Consider the following 19,407-nt stretch of genomic DNA (forward strand, 5'->3'; position numbering starts at 1 on the left):
TCATCACAAAGACAATATGAAAGTGACACTTTTAGAAAAGAAAGCTTTGTAAGTATAATACAATACTGTAGAAGTTTATTCAAAACAAGACAGGGATGACTCATGACAATTTTTACAGCACACCAAATGGTTTATAAACCTTGTGCCACCTTCACTCCTTTAACTAACAACTTAAAAAGTACAGCTAGAAACAAAAACTTTTAATAAATATATTTACCTTATTTTAATTTTAACAAAATGAATTTATGATTCTGTAGTGTTATATACAAAATATATATTCAGGAAAAACCGACAATTTTTTTATATTTATCAACCACGCTGTATGCTGATTGGAAGTGCTTAATGAATGCCTTAGTACCTCAAATAATTTAAGCGTCTAGTAAACTCAAGGACTTAAAATTTTTACAAAAATTAAACCAAATATATCGCCACCTTAAAGACATCATGAAAACCTATGTTTGATTGAGAAATAAAATAACAGTTCTAAAAGAGTGAGTGTTTCATCGTTTGCTGTTGGGGTGTCCTGTGCCTCTCAAGGGCATTTTAAAGTTAGTCGCAGCTTGGTACTGAAGTTGATAAGCAAGAGGATGTATCTTGAATCCATAAAGCCTGTTAAAAAAAACAGTCACATTTAGAATCTAAAAAAATACTAAACAGAATTGTTGACATTTTGTGTTGTTGAAAAAGTGATCTGATGAACTTACCTTGGAACAAATTGATTTGCAGGCCTTTTAGGCCTATACTCAGGATGTACCATAAACAACATATGAGGAAAGCCAGTGCCAAAGTATGCACCATCTGTATGGTGGTGCCTGGAGGATTTGGGTGTGTACGCATCTTGACATTTAGGACAATACAGTTTGACCATGGCTTCACCCGGCACATCAGACAAACCTATTGATGAGCAGAAATATCAGGAAGGTATTAAAAAATTTGGATTGGTGGACTTCATTAAAAAAAAATTGTGTAAAAGGATTAAATATTATACTGATAATATATGTTAATTCATTTGCTCATACTTTACTTCCTGTTACTTATTGTGTTTCTATTGCATTATTATTATGCAAAAAAACGCTTCTACGTTATTTATGCTTACTAAATATAACAGTTAATACATTTCTTTATTTAATAGTATATTTTGTGACTTTTTAATAATTGAGCAACTTATGTTTAAAATACTTTCAAACTAAGGTTGTTGAGGATTGTCTCCCTTAGAGGAAGGTTTAAGCTTAAGAAGCAAATAAGTTGAAAACACTTTAAAAAATAATAACTTAGTTTTGAACAAAACTTGAGAAAATATACAATTAAGCAACTGAAGAGTTTTTTTCCAAAGATTTTAGAGTTCTTAAAGTAAGGCTAGCATCTTAACAGAAATGTGATCTAGAATACCTACCAATTGGTAGCATGGGTTGATTCTCACAGTATACACGAGGACAGTATCCAAAGTCTCCCTGTTGCCATTTTTCTATCTATAAGATTGAATTTTTTAAATTTGAGAAACATGGAAGCCAGGGCATAAAATTTCTGTTTAAACTTTTCTTTTATAAATAATGTAGTGCTCAGGAGAAAAATCTATAATAAGCTACTTCAAAATAAAAATCTCAAATATTACCAACAAATCTGAAGGTAAAATAATTCAACAAACAAAAAATTAAAAAAAAAAAATTTCCAACAGAACAAAGAAATTTAAATTAACATTTTTGAAACATCCCTTCCAATGGTTGCATGTTGAACTAGTTTCAGGGTTCATATTATTTTTAAAAACCAGTTTTAGGTAAAAGCTTGAGCGAAGTTGCTTACCATTTGAGCAATGCCTCTGTTTGTCATGATGTAGCGAGCATGTATTAGTCCATACAACATTTCAGCTGCCTGCTCTATTAAATCGCTTTGATTTGGATTTTCCTCTAGTTCATCATCTAAACAACAACAATGTTCTATGAAAGTTACCAGCTAATAAAACCCTTACTGCCGCCATCCATGTGTTTAGTGCAGCCATTGGACATGGGACTTAACTTTATAAAGCCAGCAACATCAAATATAAAAAGATGAAAATGACTTCAAACAGAATCAGCATCAACTTCAAAAGCATCAAAACATGAAAACTTTTGGGATTAAGCTAACTAACTAAATGTTTATTTCTTAAAATTAGAAACTTTTATGAACCAATATATTCATCTTGAGCTATTGGTCTGTGCTTAAAAATATAATGAGTGTAGATAGCATTTTATCACATTTTATTCCAATCTAAGTTTAAAGTAACAAAACTCATAACTTTGCACAAGAAAGTAGAACACAATGGAACAAAACAAATCTGGTGAAGTTCTTCATGAACTAGGATATACCATTTTGACCAGTCCATTATTGGTGAGAATGAATCTCATGTGAATAAGGCCATAGACCATTTCAGCTGCTTGTTCAACCATATCCCCTTCTATGTTATCTTCATCTTCTTCTAGGGCAAGATAAATACAGACTCAGTGATAAATTCATTACCTTTTGACCTTCTAGAAAAAAAATTACTTCTTTTTATTCTTGGTTGTTAATTAAATGATTCACTACTTGATACCATAAAACTTTAAAAATTGTATTGTGAAATCAATTAAAAAGCAAATAAATTATACTCATACCACTAAAAACCGCAATTTCACTTTCAGAGGTAATCATGTCCATTAATACAGCCAGCTGTTTTATAATTATTCTTTTAACTAGAGGATAAACTTTTTTGCTTATGAGGTCTTTTGAAAAATCATACCTGGCTCTAAATCAAGGATCATGTCAAGTGCTTGTCGATAATGAGGGACCTGTTCATTTAGTCCAGTTAAGTTAAATTTGTCTTGAATGTAGTCCTCGTCCACCTGGTTTAAAAAAACACGAGAATAACAACCACACAATATGAAGAACAAAATGTAACAGCAAATTAACATTAAGCCAATTATGTTTTATACCTCACAAAAGAATTCATTTCCTCTCAAGCCACAAAACCAGGAGATCCATGATACTTCCTCTGAGCTACTCATCTTCAACCTTTAAGTCCTGTAAAATAGTATTAGATGCCTAGATTAATTACAAGTTACACTCAAATTTACAGCAAACAAAAAAAAAACTCTTGGAAATACAGAAGTTTAAAAAAATAGTTAAGAAAAAAACAATTCATGTACTTGTAAATGTTGCCCTATAACCTAACAGTGAAATTGACAAATAAAACAAAAGATGACACTTCTATTGTCATGGTCGATATCCTTATAAAAAATAGTTCCTTAAAAACATTTTTAAAAAATCAAAAGAAGGGTGATGCCACCTTCTGGCCCAAAATATTTTGGCATATGAATGAGCTAGAGCCTCAAATCATAGGTCATAGTCAAAGAAGTTTATCTCTGGCACTCCCATAATCCTATCTATAAGGTTTGCATAATTAACCAGAATTTAAAAGAAAACATGTAAACATAAAATATCTAAACTCTAAATCAACTAAATTATATGTACCTTATATATCAATAATGTAAGTCATTATTACAAAAATAAAAAGAGGTGATACAGTAGGCCAAATAGAACATCTAATCTAAAAAAGGGTAAGAATTAAATGTGAGATGCGAAATGTGAGATAGCGAGATGGTCATGTGACATGTTTGTCTCACCTCTTACCCCACCCAAATAGTAGTAGGCTGTGATAGATCACACGGGAATATTTCTTGAATGTTTAAAAAAAATACAACACTCACAATCAATATATGTGATTACTGTTTAGTAATGTGAAATTTTTGTCTCCCATCTTAACCCACCCGATACTTAGATGTTATGCATGGTGGTGATCAAATGCAAAGATGTCTGCAAAATTTATACCACATCTGATATACAATGAACTTTGATGCAGACTTCAAAGATGTTTTGTTTGTATTGTTATTACTACCAATTTTTACATGCTGATGATTTATTAACTTCTTTCTCTTTTGTCGAATTATAAAACCACAGACTTAGTGATAAAACAATCATGGTGGTGATCAAATGCAAAGATGTCTGCAAAATTTATACCACATCTGATTTACAATGAACTTTGATGCAGACTTCAAAGATGTTTTGTTTGTATTGTTATTACTACCAATTTTTACATGCTGATGATTTATTAACTTCTTTCTCTTTTGTCGAATTATAAAACCACAGACTTAGTGATAAAACAATCATGGTGGTGATCAAATGCAAAGATGTCTGCAAAATTTATACCACATCTGATTTACAATGAACTTTGATGCAGACTTCAAAGATGTTTTGTTTGTATTGTTATTACTACCAACTTTTACATGCTGATGATTTATTAACTTCTTTCTCTTTTGTCGAATTATAAAACCACTTTGTTCAAAATCGCCTAAATAACACATTTGAAATTTGTTTCTGATGCTAGATATGCCGTAAATAGATCAACTTCTTTCTTATGTGTGGAACACCGAAGCCGTGCTAGGCCGCTGTCACCCCTAATGGTTAGCTGTGAAACGCCAGGCGGTAAAAGTTCCCTTTTAAACCTGATGGTCTATAGGGCAAGTGAAGTAGAGTTCACTTGTTTCTGTTACCTCGGCATATGAAGAGATAGTGTGGTCAGCACTATGCCCAGCCGCTTTTACTTTCCCTATCGTGAGTTCGGTGGACTCAGGGACGGTATACTGACTTGAACCAAGATTCGAACAACCAAATTTTTTATTTTAAAAAAAAACCACACAGCTGTTGATCACTAGCGAGGAACTCTGGTACATAGCCAGTTAAAAAGTCTAAATGGATTTGTGGTTTTCTTTAGCATCAAACACAAGGGAATTATAACATGGTTGTATTGGAAAGGTGTTCGTGCCAAAGCTGTGAGTGACAATAAATTTTAAATGAAGTAATTTTGTCTAGAACAAGCTAAAACCCTTTGATATTATTAGTGCCTAATGGATTAAATATGTAGATCTTGGCCTATGTCTATTAATTATTTAGTGGTCGTGTTTAAATGAAAATTAAGTAAATTTAAGATTTAGCAAGAATAAATAATTAATAGTATTTGGTAAAATCACGATATAGCGTCGGAAATTATCTGGTAATGTTTGTTGAGTTTCTGTAACATTTGTCACTGTAAACCATAGTTTATTTGACCATTGAAATAAAAATAGAGTCAAGTCCAAGTGCATTAAATTAATGTTTTGACTTCAATTAATGTTTAATTGACAAAAAATTAGCAGGCCTAAATCTAAATATTATTAATAAAGTCGAGTGTAGTAGGCCCTAATTACTGTTTTTAGGCCTATAAGAAACACAGAAAAAACCTGCAGAAGATTTGGAACAAATAGCTCTAGTTCCGTTAGTAAAAAAAGACAATTAGATTTACTCAAGTTAAAAGTAGTAAGAAGAACTAGAACAATGTTTAGTAGCAGCAATAATTAGCACATACATTTAAAATAATTAGGCCTAGGGTATTAGAAATACAAATAATTAGGCCTAGGCCTAGCAAAACAGTAGGCCTATTTAAAATGCAACTAAAATCAATCCTTGCACATTTTTAAACATTATTTGGCCTATTAAAAATAATATGGCCGCAAGTAAATGTAGGTTTACAGTATTTCCGGAATGGCTCGACAGACTACGCTCTACTACACTATGGACCGTTAGGCCTACTGTTATTTACGGACGATATTTCGAGTCGTCCCTTTGAATCCCGGACAGATCGTCCCCCCGGCGTGGCCTCAGCCAACCGGCGGGCTCGTTGCATTGAGTTAAATATAAACTCAAAACAATAATATAAAGCGCGCGTTTGATTGGTTGGCGGCTGACACTATGAAATCCTCTAAGGACGATTCGAATGGTATACCGTTATTTACTGCTGTACAGTTCCAGAATAATAACCGACGCTATATCATGATTTTACCATAGATTAATTTGAACCAATTGCACATCTAATTAATAAGGTCATTAGTCATTGCGTTTGTTCTTATAATTATTCTGCCGCCCAGACTAGCGCTGGAGGGGAAGAAAGTAGTCATTTCGTAAAGAAAACTCAGGCAACAGATCTAGGTGCAACAATAACAACATCAACACAAGCCAATAAATATATTATATAATGATTAATTACAGAGACTTAGTCACTCTTTCTTTGATCTTTAGTAGAATCTAGATCTCTAGTCAACTTTACTGATAGAAGAGAAGGTTGAATGCTGAGAATAGAGTCGTTGTCGTTAGATTTAAAAAAAATTAATAGGGGGCACGTTACAGGACTGTTAACTCTAACCTATGTATTGTTTTGATCACTTCATTAATTAACTTAAGAAACACCGTTCACAAAATCAGGAACAGAACAATTTATCCTAATAAATGTCAATCGACACTTGGATCTAAGATTCTAGATTAGGCCAAGTCAACTACTCAGTACCTTCCCAGATTATCGTCAAGTAGCGAGTATTTTATGTTGACCAGATTTTTATCCTCATTGTCATTTGGGGTAACAAGCTTTAGAAAAAAAAATATTAGAAAGTTATGATATTAAAGAAAAATGTCAATAAACAATATAATTTTCTATAAGTGTCAGAATAAAATATCTGTTTCGGTTTTATACGATTTTAAGCAGCATAAATACTAAAAACAAAATATTCAATTTCTACATCCCAATTGGCATACATAAATCGTTTCCGCAATCCATAAAAAATTATAGTCGCAACGGAACAATATTGAATTATACATTTCGTACAGAAATAAATCTGTAGGTCCATTGTATTATAATATGTAAAAAGTGCGATTTAAAAAAAATATCAATATCTTAATTAAATTAAATCACATTATACAATATACATTTATTTTAAAATTTGAAAACAACTAGTAGACATGCAATAAGATCTATTTGCATACGTCGAGTAGTGTTGGTGATGTATGTATGTATGTATGTATGTATGTATGTATATAGTATATATATATATATATATATATATATATATATATATATATATATATATATATATATATATATATATATAGCATATATATATATATATATATATATATATATATATATATATATATATATATATATATATATATATAGCATATATATATATATACAACAGAGGCGTAGCGACCCTTCCCGGCGCCCGGGGACAAACTTTTCGATTTGCACCCCCCCCCCTCAAACTTTCGATATGCACCCCCCTCAACCTTTCAATTTATTTTTCCAACCCATTTTGGCGCTCCCTAAGGTCGGTGCCCGGGGACATATGTCGTCCCCCCCCCCCGCCCCCCCCCCCCTCGCTACGCTACTGATATACAACACACACAGTGTGATTACTTAAGGTCGGTTAAAACTGAAAGGATGGGTGGAAGGCTTTTTTCGTCAGAAACCATTGGCTAGTTTTTAAAATGTATTAGATCTCAGACTATTTGCGGGTGCAAGTTGTTGTGTTAATCGGATCCGTTAGGCGAGTAGATTAGTAATACTTGGTATAGCCTGCAGCCAGAAGCGTAGCCAACAGAGTTTCTTCCAGGCATATCTTCGGGGGGGCAAAGCCCCCCCCCCCCCCCGAAATTTTTTTACCGCCCCCCCCCCCCCCGAACGAAATGAAATTTATATAATTTATATAGAAAATATATACTTTTAACAGTGTCCGCCCCCCCCCCGAAGAAAGTCTACCGCCCCCCCCCCCCCCCCCGAAAATTTCAAGTGCCCCCCCCCCCCCCGGAGAAAAAAGTCTGGAAGAAACACTGGTAGCGAACCCTCCCGGCGTCCGCCGCGAACTTTCAATTTGGCGCCCCCTTGTATATATATATATATATATATATATATATATATATATATATATATATATATATATATATATATATATATATATATATATATATATATATATATATATATATATATATATATATATATATATATATATATATATATATATATATAGGCCTATATAACAGTAATAACTGTTCGATCGAACAAGGTTCGGTAAGTCAGTCTCATAGCGTCGGCGGGGGTCAAGACACACACCCGGCTCATGTGATTCACGATCGAATTTTGTCAGTGTGGAAGATAAAATTATTTAGAAGGGTTCAATGCATGCGCATATGAAACTGGTGGGGTTCGGTAACGCCAAAAAGTGTAAGAATTACTGCCTTGGACTGTAGTTTGTAGAAAGTGCAAGCATATTTGGTCTACTTTTGGTCGTGTCCTTAGAACAATTTCTATGATAGTTTTAAATTATTACGTAGGTTGAACAAAGTTACAAAGTAACAAAGCAGTAACCTCGTTTAGTAAGTCTGTGACCTTAATTATATGAAAATTGCAGTATTAGGACTTGTTATGCAACAAACAATAAAAAAAATGATCTATTCGGTACAATATACTAATTTTCATAGCTCTTAAAATTTCGGCAAAGGGTACTGCCTTCAATCAACCGTATGCTTTTTTACTGATCGGATAGCGATACAAAAACCCATGATATTTATTTCTCTTTAACAAAGTGATCCAGGCAAGATGTAATGCAATCAAGTAAAAGTATTAGATTTCTCACGCTGAAATTCTTCCTAATTTAGTCGGCGAAAAACCACCCCCCCCCCCTTCCCCCATCTAGGAAAAGCTAAAAAAGCGGATTTCGACTGTATGTTTCTTTAAGGTATGTTTTACAGTAACACAATCAAGGTTACATTTCTTAACTTCGGCTGTTTATAATTCAAAACTACAGCGTAAAAATAGCTTTTAAATCTAATCTAATATTTTCTACCCCCCCTCGTTGCGTAGTAAAATAAAGATCACATTTTCTTTCAGACTTTATTCTTCAGGGATGGGACATCGCTTGGAAGTTTCAAGGAGTAGAGTAGGCCGACGCTCAAGATGCCTTAAAAAAACACTGGTTCCTATTCCGACGTTAAGTTTGTAGAAACTAATGCTACTAAATTCTAATATAGATCTAGATCTAGGGTGATCTATAATTTATCAAGTAAGTATCAAAAGACCGCGGTAAGCGCTCTGCGCTAAAAGAAAACTCGACTGGTTAATTCCGGGAGTAGATGTACGGAAATATCCGAAGCCAATCGTCTAATGATATAACACGGAAGCTTGAAAAGTGAAGTCATCAGCCTGTCATAACAAAGGACGCTCATGGGTATCCGTGCTCACAGTAGGTTTTCCATCCACTTAACAACGCAATAAATTCGTACCGAATTTTTTTTCGTGCCCAGTAGTCTCCGGAGGTCTATCTTTTGCTTGGAAGACTTAGAAAACATAAATCTCGGCATAATCTATTCTAGATCTACAATCTAAAATCTTAGTCAATCTTTTTATTTTTTTTATCTATCTTCAATGTAGACACTTATTATTCCGTCACTTAGGCTAATAATAATAAGAAGAAATTTTACTAGAATCTACTTTAGTTACTAGACTAGGCTACTTAACTTAAAGTACTTTAAAAGTACTTTACTTTTTAAAGTCTTTTTAGGTCAGTTTACTTCATTTTAGTGACATTTACTAATCTATTCAGTATTCAAGTCTATTCACTGGTATTCAGTCTATTAATTATTTTGTTCTAATAGTCTATAGTCTATAGTTCTATTTTTCTTAGTAAGTTGGTATCTGAATAGAGTCAGACTCAATAAATAGACTAATCAACTTAGTTTAGTTTAGTCTAATACTAGATTTCTCTAGATCATTATAGTAATACTACTGAAATAGTTATTAGGTAGGCCTATCTGTTACATTAAATACTAGATTACTAGATCTACATACATAATACTAATAGATTAGATCTCTAGCCCACTAATTAATATTTATAACTAACGAGCCGACCCGCGGCGTAATATACGCCACTATTTAGTTGTTTTATTTTCTACTTTTCAGTAATTCATAATTTGTGAATTCGACAGTACCAATGCTGCCACTGAATATATTTGCTTTAAAACACTATCAGTAGCTCGTTAAGGACGATAACCCCCCCTCCTTTCCCCAACCCCTACCCCCCCCCCCCCCCGTGAAAGCAGCCTCCTCTTAGTTACCTCCCCTAAGTTTAAAATCGTTTCAAACTAAATTATCTGCCCCTAATAGTTAATAGCCGTCACTAAACCCGACTCTACGATTGCAAACATTTAGCGTGAACCACAGCTCACCAGACCATGTAGGGGTGGGGATGGTAGGGAACGCGCTTACAGCTTGGTGTTTTCTAGGGTCTCCAAGAAGAAAATTGTATATGGCAGGAAACAGATTCAACCCTCAAGCATCTACTTTTAGGGTCGATTTTCGCCAATTTTCAAAGTAACAATTATTGACATATTATATATCAATTTTGTTGCTTAACAATCGAGGAATTCAAAAATATAAAAATTAATAGCACTAGACATTTACATCACGTTCAAAATGTAGATTAACCACACTCACTCAACTGAGATTTTTTTTTTACATCTAACCGACTAAATGTAGTGAGGTCTAAAAATCCACGAAATTCACAAAATTAACAATATAAATTATAATTACACAGAAATGTCACTTAGGCATACATTTATTTGTAAATGTGTCAAACTTTACAAAATATACCAGTTTATAGCTTATTTCTATAATTATTCTTGAGAAAAAAAACGACCGCCCTCCCCTTTAAAATTCTGGCTTTTAGAAACACTCTGGGGAAGAAAAAAATAACAGAGTTAAATATAGAAGGTCTATATAAAAAACATAATTAATAAAATATGTCTATATGCCAATTTTTAATATAGTTGCAGCATTTACATGGCTAATTATAATTGTTTAGTACTTTAAACATTAATTTAAAGTTACGACTCTCTGTGGCGTCTTTCAAGTGTAGTGTCAGTGTAGGAGTGTAGGTGAACAGGGTGTTAGGGCCTGATACGATTTCATTAGAATTGGTAATGAACAGAATGTATAATTAGAACTGGCATATAAAAACAATGTTGATAATAGATGCAGTTGTTTTAATGCTACTTATAATAGATCAAAATGACAAACATAATTAAAACCCAAGAATCTGGAAGCGCTGACCTCATTTTACTGACACGGTTGTCAAATAGTAAGTAGATCTAGAGTCTAGATCTAAAAAATAGATCTAGATTTACGTAATTTTGAAAATACGCTAGATCTAGATGCAAAATCACTTTTAAAAACTGAAGTTAGTGATTAGATCTATAATGAAATTGAAATCAACAACTGATATGTAAGTATCTTTTGATTTAAAAAAAAAATACGCTTAGTTCTAAGAAAAATGGTGTACTCGATCCCTATCCCAAAACGTGCCAGCCATATCGCATGCGTAGTCAGCTACTCAGCTGCTTATTAAATCGATGAATTTTAAAATTATATAATAAAAGTAGGTCACCCTAAAAAAAGAGTAAAATGGCTCCCGTTTTCACGACAGCCGTCACTCGATTCATAATTTACAGAGTTATAAAGTTCTACTTTCTTTTGGCTATAGATTTAAAGAAATATTAATTTGTTATTTCTCATGCGTTCCAACAATTGTACCTAATTTTAATAAACATTGGATTAGTAAGGACTCGATTCTTTTTAGAATTAGCCCTCGACACTATACAGACTATTGCGAAGAAACAGACTCGCGCGAATGTCGTGCGTAAGCTGGTTCAGTGGGCGAAGATTAGAACCCAATCAGACGGAAAATTTTTACTTTGAAATAATTACATTATCAATTAATTTCGATTTAAAACAAATGGCTTAAAGTCAAAAGTAAACTAAAATTTAAAAACTTTGTTATTCGCAGTGTACTCAAGATTCTCGTGTTTTAAAGATAAGTCTAGTTTTACTACGCGTGCGTGCATGGTGCGAATATCGATTTTCCCCGACAGAAAATCATAAACATTTTTTTTTTAAAGTATCTACGGCAAAATAATACTTATATTTTACAGAATTAAATACATTTAACTAAACTGTTATTTAAGTACATGCCTCGGAGGAAAAAAATACAATTTTATATCCGTAAAAAATTAACTGAAATCCCCGCTTTCAACGACGCTGATGTGTCGTAATTATGGCCATTCACTTTGTTCAAATTAAAGTAAAAAACACATTCAAATATACTTTTTTTTACTTTCATAATTTACAGCAATCATTTCTAATGAAAAATCCATAAAAATAATAGTTATTTTTACAAAATAGTATTTCTTACCTTATTAGTGCAGTACACGTACTTTTCCAAGTAGATCCATTCCGTCCAGATTTGCATACTTCGCATCCTTCGCCGCGGCACAAAATGTCATAAAAAACGTATTCCACAAAAATGTTGCTAACGAAGCTTGTAAAAACATAGCTCTATTTATCAGTATAAACAAAATCCCCGAACGATGTCTGGTTAGAAAGTTTATGAACGGCGAAGATCGAATATGCATTTTCCGGTACTAATCTGTTTCCTGCCATATATAGATACTACTATCACTATCATAGTACTAGTAGTAGTAGGCTTAAGGCGGATGTTATATTAATAATACTAATTGATCTTGCAGTTAGGCCTACATACTACATAGATCTATTTAGAAAACTTGGTTTAATTATAAATTGTTGGAGGTTATATAATAAATTCACTATAGCCTAATAGGTTAGACAAACAACTTAAAACCTGATTTACAGTGGACTAAGTAGGCCTACTAAGTATCTTTACCTTGCTTTTTCATTTAGTAGCTTACAAAATTTAATTCTTACTCAAATGACTTTCTAAAAATTTTGTAATTTTTTTCAAATAGGTTGCTGCATAAAAAAAAGCTGATGATGGCAACGAGCATATTTCCAAATTGATCATCAACATTGACTATCTTAAAATGAGAGTTCTGTTTCAACTAAGAGAAAAAGTAGAAACAATCGAAAATGTCAGTGTTGATGATAAATGCTTTCCTGTGGTGGAGGGTAAACATCCCTACCCCATGTCTGAGTCCCAGTCTTCGCCACTGGCCAGAGAATCAGCACTGTGGTACAAAACATTGGCTGTTGATGCCATCTTCATTGACTGTGACAGAAGGTGAGGTTTTAAACTTACTGCAGGAATATAATTTGCTCTGTTGAGTGTTGATAGTTGTCTTGTTGTGAAAATATTGGCGCAGTCATGCATAAATGTATCAAGGTTTTTTACTGCTGTATCATCAGACATTAGGCATGTTTGAGTTACAATTATAAATAGTGTCATTTTATAGTTAGAGCCTAGGGTAGTTACCTACAAAACCTCTAAACTAGTCCTACCAGAGCTCTTACACTTCAGGTACTGTTTTCTCTCACCTCTGCCACCACCATTATTTAAAACTCATGTATCGGCAATGATTCTTCAAACTCAAAAGGTTGAAGTAATGTTTATGGTATCTCTTCAAGATAAATGTAATATTAAATTTAAATGATACAATATTGTTGATATAAAACAAATCTTGTCTCTTTATATTTTATCAGTAATTTAATACTTTAAAATGTTTGTTGTGCTATTTACTGCTTTTGTCTAAGCATAATACACAGTTTTTATTCAAGTAAAAGAAAAAATTTACTCCTGTTTACATTGGATACAATTTTTTACAGATTGATTTTCTGGACACCTGTAACCAACGATGTTGATGCCGAAGTGGTCTCATTGCGCAGGTCTAACCCCCCTGAGCCTTCACCAGAGTATTTTGTCCCAAGAAATGCCAAACCTCTCTTTGAGGACAGTGGTCATTATGAGTTTGATGCCTCCCTGAGAGAAATGATGACCAAATGCTCCTCTATAGTCAGAAAATATATGAAGCATGCGTTAACTGTTGAAGAATTTCATAGAAACGTGGCAAATATCTTGCATGTGTATATCCTCAAATCAATTGTGTTTTCAAGAGATGATTTATACTGTCTTTCACGAGCTATGTGTTTGATTGAAGAGCGTCTTAAGAAGTCAGAGAGGAATATTATTGAAGTCGCAGATCAAATTGATAAACTTGATAAGTGTTTAATCTCTCTTCAAGACACTCTGCTCATGAAAGAAAACCTGGACAGTGAACGCTACTTAAGAACATGCAAGAGGGATTTCTTAAAAGTTTTCTTGCGTAGAATTGAAATGGAGTTGGAGAAACACAACTTGATGCTGGAAGCAGAGCAGAGCAAAGTAAACTGGGCCAAGTCCACAACAGAGGACGAAGGAAAGCTACTAGAGCTGAAGGAAAAACGAGATAGCATTTTTTTAGCGATAGACAAATATATCAGAGTACGAGAAGGCATAAAAAATGTTATATTTCGAAAAGAGAAAACTAAAAAGAAAATTCGAAACCCTCAGGTTATTGAGAGCTGTTTTCACAACATATTTGTGGAGGTAGATAGGAGGCTAGGCATCAGTATCCAGTCTCTTGACAGACTGTGTAATGATAAGGTGAACATCAGCGGGGCAAGGGAAGCAACCATAGCCACTATAGTGGAGTTAAAGAACAACAACCCAGAGTATGAACGGGACACAAGATTTGAGCCAGAAGATTTTTTGGACTTTAACGTAGATGAAGGGGCAGCGGTTGAAAAACCAAACAATTGGCTGACCTTTCAAGAAAGGGTTAGCAGAGTCATAGAAAATCAATTGTCGGAACCATACAGAATTCATAAACAAGGGTGTCGGAGTCTTTCATCTCAGATCAATTTAGTGCTGAGTGAGTATAATTTAGCCATCAGCGGAGGGTGCGCCATCAAAAGGAGGAGAGCTCAGGCTAGTTATGATGTTTCAAGAAGCTTTTCTTTAGGTGATGTGACAGTAACCATTCCTAAGCATCCTGATGGCTTTGTCCAGGTGAGGAGAAATGTTCATGGAAAAAGTTGTGTGGCCGAGCTACCTGGCCAACAGGATGACTGTATCTTTGATACACCAAACACAGAAGAGGTTGCTGTTGACGATATCAGCCTGAGAGTCAAAAGTGATCACTTTGCTGACTCGGTTAAGGCACGGAAGTGGTCGTCAGATCACTCAACGAATCAACTTCCTGATGAGCTGACTTCACAAAATGATAAAAGCGATAATGACGAATATGACAGCCCTGGAGGGGTTGTTTCTGAAAACCACATGAACCTGACCCACCAGCTGGCGCTGAATGCCCTGATGAAGCAGGTGGAAAACTTGAAGAGCTTGCTGCATGCCTTGTTCCGTGATGTTGTTGAGAGCCTAGTCCAGCATTTAGACCAGGAGTCCTTGGTTGAGACCTCAGTCCAAGAGCAAACAGAACTGTTGTGGAGGTCGTACGAACGCTCTTTTTGTCAGGTTTGAATTTTTAAATATTCTTTTCACATTTTTCCCCCATATTTGCCTCGCAGTTTACAGCATTAAAACTAAGAAATTGTGAAATGCTGATTATCAAATTATTGTATTGTTTTATTTAAAAAGCAACAACAGACAAACAACATATACTGTCAATTGAATAATTATATTCAGAACAGATTTTCTAGTTGTAGATCAAACATTGTAGATACAAGAATAAATGGAAACAAACCCATTAGTAAAGCAAAGTTCCCTTTTCAAACCTGACGGTCTATAGGGCAAGTGAAGTAGAGTTATCTTGTTTCTGTGACCTCGGCATATGAAGAGATAGTGTGGTCAGCACTATGTCCAGCCGCCTTTACTCTCCCTAACACGAGTTAGGTACTCATCAGAGTTGGGTCAACTCAGAGACGGTCTACTGAATTGAACCCGGATTCGAACTCGAGACTTACGTGTTAGCAGTCCAGCTCTCTACCGCTAGACCACTCCGTCCCCTACAAACCCATTACTACCTGAGAAAAAGCTGTATAGTGCCAGTCTTAAGTAATATAATTTAAAGCCATTTTATTGACAAAGAAATATTTTTTTTTCTGCAGGAGATGCTACCACAGCTTACCCATCTGTACAAGACTGGTCTTAGAGCAGGAATTAAAAGTGCCTACAAAGCCCTTTCCAACACCCCACTCCGTGAACTTTTAAAGGGAGACAAAATCCTGGAACTTTTCTTTGGACAGAGGGACGACTCGTCCAGTTCTCTGCCCATCAGCTTTCTGCAGTCAGCTGATAAAATATCCATAGCTAAGACTCTCTCCTCCCTGAGCCTTGATGTGAGGCATTGTGATATCAATGACTTGTACAAGCTGGCTAATGATGACAGCAGAGAATTGGTCAAACGCTTCTCATTGGATGATCCTGAAGAAGGAGATGAGGATAACATACCAGACAGTTCCAGCACTGGCTCGTCTGATCACTCCCACGAGGTTGGTTCCTTCCCAAGTTCCTGCGGAGAAATTCAAGGTGCTGGGAGCGGGGGAACTCTAAGCTCGGAAGACATGGACAGTAATCCATCAACTTCTCCAGACAAATGGCATTATCTTCAGGATCCGAGCAAAATAGAGGAAGTATTAGATCCGGTCCTGACACCTTTCAGGAGACAGATCAGGAAATGTCTTGACGCTCAGTGTTTTCTTGACAAGGTGCGTTACATTACTAAAGCTATAGAAGACCTCAACAGGGATATATCACGTCTATACGGACCAGACCACCAATCTGCTTGCGATGACATCATAAGCATGCTTATCCTAGCCTTGTCCAATTTGTCTAAGGATATTTTTATAGGCCTTTATATCGACCTGCGTCTCCTGATGGACATTCTGCCCCCATTTCTCAGTGGGACTTTGTGGGACTACAACCTTGTCTCATTGTGTGCCTCGTATGATTATCTTTTCTCAAGGAATGTCTGTGAGAAAGCTATCAAAAGGTACCCTGGAAGCTTTAAAGTCAGGGTTGGTCGGTAGAACCAATGTTAGTAACTGCAACGAAAACTGTAAATACTCTTCTCACATTGCGATGAACAAGGTAGGCCCAGCTCTTTTAAAAGGCCCCTGTAACTGCAATTACCTGTTCATCTTATTAATGTTATCTAGTATTAGTTAAAACTTCTACAATGGCAGTAATTAAATATTTTTCTATGAACTATTACTCTACACCTGCTTTAGAAACATTCCATTCCTGTTTAAAGAAAAAAAATATTGTTGAAAAGTTGATAATGTAATCTATTGTATCTAAGCAATTTTTTCTCAAGCGTTGTCATTTTATTGATAATGTCACTCATCTAAAAAAGATTTTTACCCCACACTCATAAGTGGCATCCATAAAACAATGTCACAGATATCTTCTTCCCCTGTATGTAATTCTAGCAAAAACTAACATTGGTTTAATTAAAAAAAAATTACTAAGTAACTGATGATTCACACTTCCTACCCCCTTGCACAATACCACCCGCAACTCCATAGAGTCCGACATTATTTTAAAGCTGCCACTTATAGGAACTGTGAGCCTATATATTCATAATAGCCATAATAGAAATCAGGTTTTATCAAACAATTTTACCATGGATGTTTTCACCCTTGATTATCATGTTGTAGGACTAGTTTGGAGATTTAAGAAAGTTGATTTAACCTAAAAAAAAAAGAAAAATATTTCTTGATACATTTTTCTCTTGGTCATGCCACATCCTGAATTATAGCGAGGTCAGGTCTATTTCTAGGATTGTTCATTGTCATGTCATTTATCCTGTTCACTGTCAGATTGTAAATCCTGTTATAGTCATAAAATGAACAAAGGTCAGTAATATTATGTTGTTATGTTGGTGCCTACAAAACCACATTGATGCTTTTAAAGTGATCACTGTTGTAATAATACATTTCCATTTTTACACTGCGGCAAGTTTTTTTATACTTGTCAAATGCTGACAATAGTGTAGCAGGGTTAGTTTGGTTGATGCAGACAGCAGTGACTGGGTTGATAGGGCAGTGGCGGACTGGGTTGATTATAGTTGATAGGGCAGTGGCGGACTGGGTTGATTATAGTTGATAGGTGGACTGGGTTGCCAGGGCAGTGGCGGACTGGGTTGATTATAGTTGATAGGTGGACTAGGTTGCGAGGGCAGTGGTGGACTGGGTTGCCAGGGCAGTGGCGGACTGTGTTAGTAGGGCAGTGGTGGACTGGGTTTATAGGGCAGTGGGCTGCTATGAACTATATGGTGATATTAGAAAATTTGTAAGTTATATCTTTTCCCCCATGTCACTTAAAAACCTCAGTCCACTTTTGGGTGGTGGTGGCGGTATCAAGAAAAATCTAGGGTCCAGGGCATATAATTTTCCTGTTTCATACACATAGCAATCTGCTTGATAAAAACAGATTACAGGATTACCAGTTTTCACAGATACGTGCCTGTCTTTATGTTCTATCCAATGCTGCTCCTGGTGCTTGTGACTTATTACTTTATTTTGGGGAAGGGGGGGGGGGGGGGGGGGAGGAAATCAACAGCAGGTCAGCATCAGCCAGCAGGTACCCTAGCTACGTCACTGTATTCTATGCAGTTTAAACCCTCCTATGTTACCACTGTCATCATTTTTTAACTTTTTTTTTCTGAGGATTCATGCCAAAGTGTAAAGCATTTACTATTGTCTCTGTTGGATTTTTATCTGATGTAAAAAAATTTATGCTCTTACTCTTACATTTGGCCATAAATTCTTTAAAATTATCTGGCCTATTGACCACCAGAGCTATAAGGGTAATTTGTTTTTTTTTTTGTTTCTGTCAAACACAGGGTGCCAATCAGACACAAACTTTAATACTATTTGTCACATAAGTGCCAATGAGACACAAATTTTGATACTATTTGCCACACAAGTGACAATTAGAATAATCTCATTAACTTTTTTTTTCTCACACCCAAACACAGTGAGTGCCAGAAAATAAAAGTTTGATACTGTTTTAGAAGTTTTGGTATCTATTTAGTATTTACCCAAAGGTGCCAACCAGTGTTACTAAACTACTATTTTTGTCAAACCCAAGTAAGGAGTGACTACCAGTCCAAACTTTTATACTGCTATATTTTTAGCTCTTGCACTGTTTTCCTTTGTTGGTACTTGTTGGTGTTTTTATACACTTCTATTCGGCAAATCTATTTTCTATGCATTGTTCCATTCCAACTAAATCCTTTGTAATTATTTTTCTTTCATTCCTTCCCATTACATTTTATATTGACATTTTCATATTCTTTATTTTAAAGTTTTAATTTTATGAATAGCTTTGGTGTATGTAAGTTTTTTTTAAGCTTTTTACATTTTTTACCTAGATGTTTTATGTGTTTATAGACTACTTAATGAATGGCCTAGTGTTTCTCAACTTAAGTCTTGTTTATAAGCACAATAGTTTGTTGGGTGTAGCATTTGTATATTGTGTACAAACCTTTTTCTATTTACTTATTGAATTTCATTTCTTTATAGTGTGAGTTTTTTTTTAATTAATTCTGTGTAGTTTAATTAACTATGTGTAGTGTTACTAATTTAACTATATTGTTTGTAAAATTTCAAAAACTAATTTTTCTTTTAGAAGTTGAAAAGCATCATTGATAAATTAAAATGTAACCAGTCAAAATAAACTGTTTATCCTGATAGAATTAAATATATATAGTTTAACCTATATT

At 34.7% G+C, this 19,407-nt stretch overlaps 2 protein-coding genes across 6 annotated transcripts; one reads left to right on the forward strand and one right to left on the reverse strand.

The window, feature by feature from the left end:
* Window positions 1–53: 53 nt before the first annotated feature.
* LOC131932321 (casein kinase II subunit beta) lies at window positions 54–6,485 on the reverse strand. 4 transcript variants are annotated; one of them, XM_059289213.1, is made up of 7 exons: window positions 6,389–6,485; window positions 2,946–3,033; window positions 2,753–2,855; window positions 2,343–2,449; window positions 1,394–1,469; window positions 705–894; window positions 54–609 (listed from the first exon to the last, which is right to left on the reverse strand). In XM_059289213.1, exons 2-7 carry the CDS (start codon window positions 3,015–3,017, stop codon window positions 501–503), a joined length of 657 nt encoding a protein of 218 aa, XP_059145196.1. In that variant the 5' UTR covers window positions 3,018–3,033; window positions 6,389–6,485; the 3' UTR covers window positions 54–500. The 4 variants fall into 4 exon arrangements, with proteins under 4 accessions (XP_059145196.1, XP_059145195.1, XP_059145193.1 ...); XM_059289212.1 differs by having other exon boundaries at window positions 2,343–2,452; XM_059289210.1 differs by lacking the exon at window positions 2,343–2,449 and adding an exon at window positions 1,801–1,916 and having other exon boundaries at window positions 6,389–6,484.
* Window positions 6,486–9,052: 2,567 nt separating this feature from the next.
* On the forward strand, window positions 9,053–17,875 carry LOC131932328 (uncharacterized). Of its 2 annotated transcripts, XR_009384543.1 has the most exons (5): window positions 9,053–9,119; window positions 12,694–12,965; window positions 13,508–15,194; window positions 15,788–17,789; window positions 17,858–17,875. XR_009384543.1 is itself a non-coding variant. In XM_059289221.1 (4 exons), the coding sequence occupies exons 2-4, from the start codon at window positions 12,769–12,771 to the stop codon at window positions 16,706–16,708; spliced, it is 2,805 nt and encodes a 934-aa protein (XP_059145204.1). In that variant the 5' UTR covers window positions 9,053–9,119; window positions 12,694–12,768; the 3' UTR covers window positions 16,709–17,812. The 2 variants fall into 2 exon arrangements, 1 of the variants encoding a protein (XP_059145204.1); XM_059289221.1 differs by lacking the exon at window positions 17,858–17,875 and having other exon boundaries at window positions 15,788–17,812.
* Window positions 17,876–19,407: the final 1,532 nt, after the last annotated feature.

Source organism: Physella acuta, unplaced genomic scaffold, assembly GCF_028476545.2.
Source record: "Physella acuta isolate Inbredline_101_S28 unplaced genomic scaffold, ASM2847654v3 ptg002137l, whole genome shotgun sequence".
In the NCBI taxonomy this organism is placed as follows: domain Eukaryota; kingdom Metazoa; phylum Mollusca; class Gastropoda; family Physidae; genus Physella; species Physella acuta.

What these genes read in the sequence shown, in the direction of transcription:
- LOC131932321 (XM_059289210.1), bottom strand. Translation starts at nt 3,017, where the DNA reads ATGAGTAGCTCAGAGGAAGTATCATGGATCTCCTGGTTTTGTGGCTTG. An exon ending in ACAGAGGCATTGCTCAAATG is followed by an intron (nt 1,470 to 1,800) that starts GTAAGCAACTTC and finishes TCAATCTTATAG; the next exon opens with ATAGAAAAATGGCAACAGGG. An exon ending in TCAACCCATGCTACCAATTG is followed by an intron (nt 895 to 1,393) that starts GTAGGTATTCTA and finishes GCTCATCAATAG; the next exon opens with GTTTGTCTGATGTGCCGGGT.
- LOC131932328 (XM_059289221.1), top strand. Translation starts at nt 12,769, where the DNA reads ATGAGAGTTCTGTTTCAACTAAGAGAAAAAGTAGAAACAATCGAAAAT. An exon ending in TTCATTGACTGTGACAGAAG is followed by an intron (nt 12,966 to 13,507) that starts GTGAGGTTTTAA and finishes AATTTTTTACAG; the next exon opens with ATTGATTTTCTGGACACCTG. An exon ending in ACGAACGCTCTTTTTGTCAG is followed by an intron (nt 15,195 to 15,787) that starts GTTTGAATTTTT and finishes TTTTTTCTGCAG; the next exon opens with GAGATGCTACCACAGCTTAC.